Source organism: Ceratina calcarata, unplaced genomic scaffold, assembly GCF_001652005.2.
Source record: "Ceratina calcarata isolate Rehan_Ccalc_2016 unplaced genomic scaffold, ASM165200v1 scaffold162.2, whole genome shotgun sequence".
Lineage (NCBI taxonomy): Eukaryota > Metazoa > Arthropoda > Insecta > Hymenoptera > Apidae > Ceratina > Ceratina calcarata.
In genome coordinates this window covers 97,646-101,621 of record NW_017137499.1, presented here as the reverse complement: position 1 = coordinate 101,621, position 3,976 = coordinate 97,646, and the positions used below count along the sequence as shown (strand labels likewise).

At 40.4% G+C, this 3,976-nt stretch overlaps 1 protein-coding gene across 1 annotated transcript in view; it reads right to left on the bottom strand.

Annotated features, from left to right (window-relative positions):
• Window positions 1-324: 324 nt before the first annotated feature.
• Window positions 325-3,976, bottom strand: part of LOC108632602 (T-box transcription factor TBX3) — a 9,113-nt gene continuing 5,461 nt past the window's right edge. The window contains exons 3-5 of the mRNA XM_018037278.2: window positions 3,478-3,781; window positions 1,633-1,779; window positions 325-1,530 (exon numbers count right to left, since the gene is read on the bottom strand). Coding sequence (XP_017892767.2) covers window positions 985-1,530; window positions 1,633-1,779; window positions 3,478-3,781 — 997 coding nt within the window. The 3' untranslated portion in view covers window positions 325-984. The remainder of the gene's footprint in view (window positions 1,531-1,632; window positions 1,780-3,477; window positions 3,782-3,976) is intronic.

Sequence of the window (3,976 nt, the reverse complement as noted above, 5' to 3'; positions counted from 1 at the left end):
CCAGCTATCAAAACGCCCTACCCGAGACGAGCATTCTTGCTTGGTGGAACACCTCGAATAATCACAAGGCCATCCCGTTCATCGATTTTGTATTATGGCTAATCAATTTTAATAACCATTGATCTCGCTTCTGTTTTTTTTATACTTGAAAGATTATTGAATTTTTTTCTAAAACCTGCCAGAATTGTGGTGGGGAATGAAGTAGAAGGGGTAATAAGAATTATCTTACTTTTTGTATAAAAAATGTTTATTACAACGATAACGCACGGTAGGAAAATTGTGAATCTTAAGTAATATTAATGATAAAAATATTTTGGTATTTCAAGGAACGTAGTATACATTATATAAAGATACAAAATATATGCACGAACAGACGCGTAGCTGTGTGATGTAGCATAATACATATAATACTGGTAGACTCCATATACTTGTAATATGTCAAGGAACCACGTGTCCTTAATAATAATTTGATTCTTTCAATTCTGGCGTTCTCACACTTGTTCATCGCATAAGGCACTAGATTACAAATATTTACAATTTCAGTTTGTTTAGGCACTTATTTCTAACTGAATTATTCTTTTAATTATTGCCATTCGGTTAGTTCCTCTGATAATCGTTCATAATATCTTTGATATCTCTCTATCAACAACAGGAACAAGAATATAGACGAAGATTTAAAATATATCTAAGAAAGACATCTTTTCCTTTTCCCAATAATTTTCACACTTACCCGAAGTGCAAATCGTATTAGACACTTCACGTATAAAATTCCGAAGACTCGGATCTGCTCATTAATCTGTATAAAAATGATATATCTATCCAAATTAAATTGTAATACGTAGCTTGAAATAAAAAGTCCTCAGTCTAAATTCAATAATCTTTGGTACGTCGTCTCGTAATGGGATTCAAAATCTCATTATACTAACATTCAATAAATTCATTCTAGCCTTATAATTTCATCTTACAAAAATTCCGTAAACATTCCTAATGAAATTTTGCAAATTGTGTCGCGGATTGATACGGTATCTTCATGAAATCTGGCTGCGTCGTGATAGACGGAAACAGTCGATAGTAATACGCAGGCAGGTTCAAATAGCCGAATCTTGGCGTGAAACTCGACGACGGCGTGGCCACTGTGGACGACGAATGCTGTTTAGCCGAATCAATCCACGGCCTGTGCAATTTAGGCTGTACATCGACGGGATCCCTCAGTTGTGAATTTTGGTGAACGATTGAAGGGAGAGGTGGACTGATTCCTCCGCAACTGCTGACACCGCTGTCATCCAAACTCCCGGTCTCACTGGAAGCTGTCTTAGGCCTCTGATTGGCAACGTCCAGATGACTCGATGGCCTGTTGGACTCGGTTTCCGACGACGCGGTCTCCTCATCGTCGTCCTCGATCTGAACCACGACTACACCCCTTTGCGTCGTCATTGTTTGGAACTTCCTTTTGCATCGGGATTGACCCGTTTCCCTGAATCCCTTCGCGAACGGATTGTTATTAATCTTCAGCTTCGTTATGTTCTCGTTCTGAAAAATTATCGAGGAACATTGTATTATATATACATTATATAAACTTTTTTAATTGTATCAGTGATATCTTACGATGAATTTTCAAAATAAATATTTTACCTGATACGCAGTGACAGCAATGAATTCTGTTTCTCTGAACTTGAACGATGAAGCTGGATGGGAGTATAAATCGGTCAGCCTGGTAGCTTCGTCACAACGAATGATCCAAATCCGTGGAACGTACTTGTGCATCGACGTCAAGACCACCTGTGAATAAAAATTCGCGAATTACTAAATTGTCTTCAAACTACTTAAGAATTGAAAGTATTTCAGTCATGTTTCTGCCTATCATAATTTAAGGGAGAAATATTATGGGTGACACGTATTAAATAGCAAAGAAATTGCATAGACGCCAATAGAGATTCTCAATCCTTCTACGTATAGAGAAGAAGAAGAAGAAACTTCCTTCATTCATTTGGACTGAGGGCACGGAAGATTTTATTAAATTCGTAATTAGTTTGAAGAATCGGCTAAAAGGACGCCGCTTCGTCAAGATAAGTTGGCGCCTCGCTGAGGATGCCGACGACGGTAGGGACAGACGCGATTCTCGAAAACCAGACTGGCCCTTCAACCTTCCCGGAATCACACATTCTCGACCCATTCAAAATACTCCGTAAATCGAACAGTGAAACTTCGATTATCTTCGAGCTCTGTATTATCAGTGACAGCCATGGCTTCAGCTTTTTGAGTTTCGATCAGTATATTCGAGCTTAACCTTGGAGAAGTGAAGTTATCGAAGCAAGTAGATAAGCGAATATAAAATAATGTCAAAAGCTTTAAGAGTCAAAGGCCTTCAAAAGAAAATATTAATTCCTTATTGAAGTATAAAAAATTGTAATCAAAGTATCGCATTAATGAGATGTATAGGTGCTCGACGAGAAGATTCACAAAGGTTGAAGAAAATCCGCATGCAACAGGATAGGTCTACTCGTTTTAATGACCGTCACCTCAGGTACTCAGGATGCAGATCCGCAGAAGTAATTTCCGGTATTTATATTGGTGAAAATTTGAAAGAACTGGCAAGGGGCGCCGCGCTGAAGCCAGCTGCCAAGACTTTATCCCGGCGAGGCGTAAACAAACGAAGGAAAAGGAAGGTATATCGATTACAGGGTGTCGTGGAGCGTGTTAATCTCCGTTCTTCACGGACAACGGCTGAAACCGGCGTACCCTCCCGTTGGCACCGTTTTGAGTAGCTTAAATCTCCGAAAGGTACACGCGGTGGCGTCTTCCCCTTTTCCCCTCCGGGACTTTAATCCCGGACTCGAGCTCCTGTGCAGCAAGAACCGAATTTTGCCCTCTTAAGGTGCTCGCTACTATTTATTTGACCTAACTTTAACTCATTAAGGCAAGAATGCATTTGGTTTAATTGTCAGAAAGAATGCGTAATAGTCATACATAAAGATAATACAGTATAAAGTCGAGATATTTGTGGTCCTTTTATAAAGACAGCTTGCCATCACTTAAAAAAAATTACGTGTGAGAAGAAAATTGGCAACTAATTGACCAAAGACAACGCATTGGTCGGAATCCACTAACTGGAGGTTCCTTTTTTTTTAACTAATACCCTAATCGGAAGTGAAACGAATAGCTAAGAGGGTGGATCCGTGTGTGGCGACCTCCCGCATACGGATCTGGCAAGAAGGAGGAACGTAAGTCGAAACCAGAGACGCTCAAAGAAAGAAGAAGAAAAAGAAGCATTTAAGGACACGCCGTCCTGTCCAAACATGGGATATCTAGATAAATGGAACGCGGCTACCCTCTTCCGGACTTCCGTCAGGTCTTCAGGCACCCCTTTTAAATTGACGAAATGACTTCAGACATAATCGGGACGAACTGTTTCCCCATGATTCTCACATCTTTTAACCTAATGGAAACAGGACCGGTGGAAGTGAAAACGGCACTTACGTTATTCCTAGGATCGGCAGCGTTGTTGGTCAGCTTCAGTTTGTTGAAGTTAAGCGGATGTTGCATCCAATGAGCACCGGTCGCCGGACTGTCCGGGTGCAGGTAAATTCTACGATCGATTCTTGGCTGAGGTTCCGCCGGTCCAGCCGATGTCCAACCACGTGCATTCCCACAGCCTTTATTCAAACCGCCACCGACATACTTATGCCGACGATCTGACGCCGGCTCCACTTCGAGGAGCACGCAATAACGAGCACGACGCTCTAATCCCGTGACAGACAGTTGGATCGACGGAAACATTCGCCTGGAAGAAAATCACAGAACTTCAATTATTTTCATTAACTCCACAGCATCAATAGAAATTGTATAGAATTAATATAAGTAGAAGTACTTTCAATATATTATCAAACACTTCACGTTACACCACCTAAAGAGCGTATTAGAGTATTAATTTTAGTGATTTCAAATTTTTCATAGGTAATAGTATCACCTACAACTT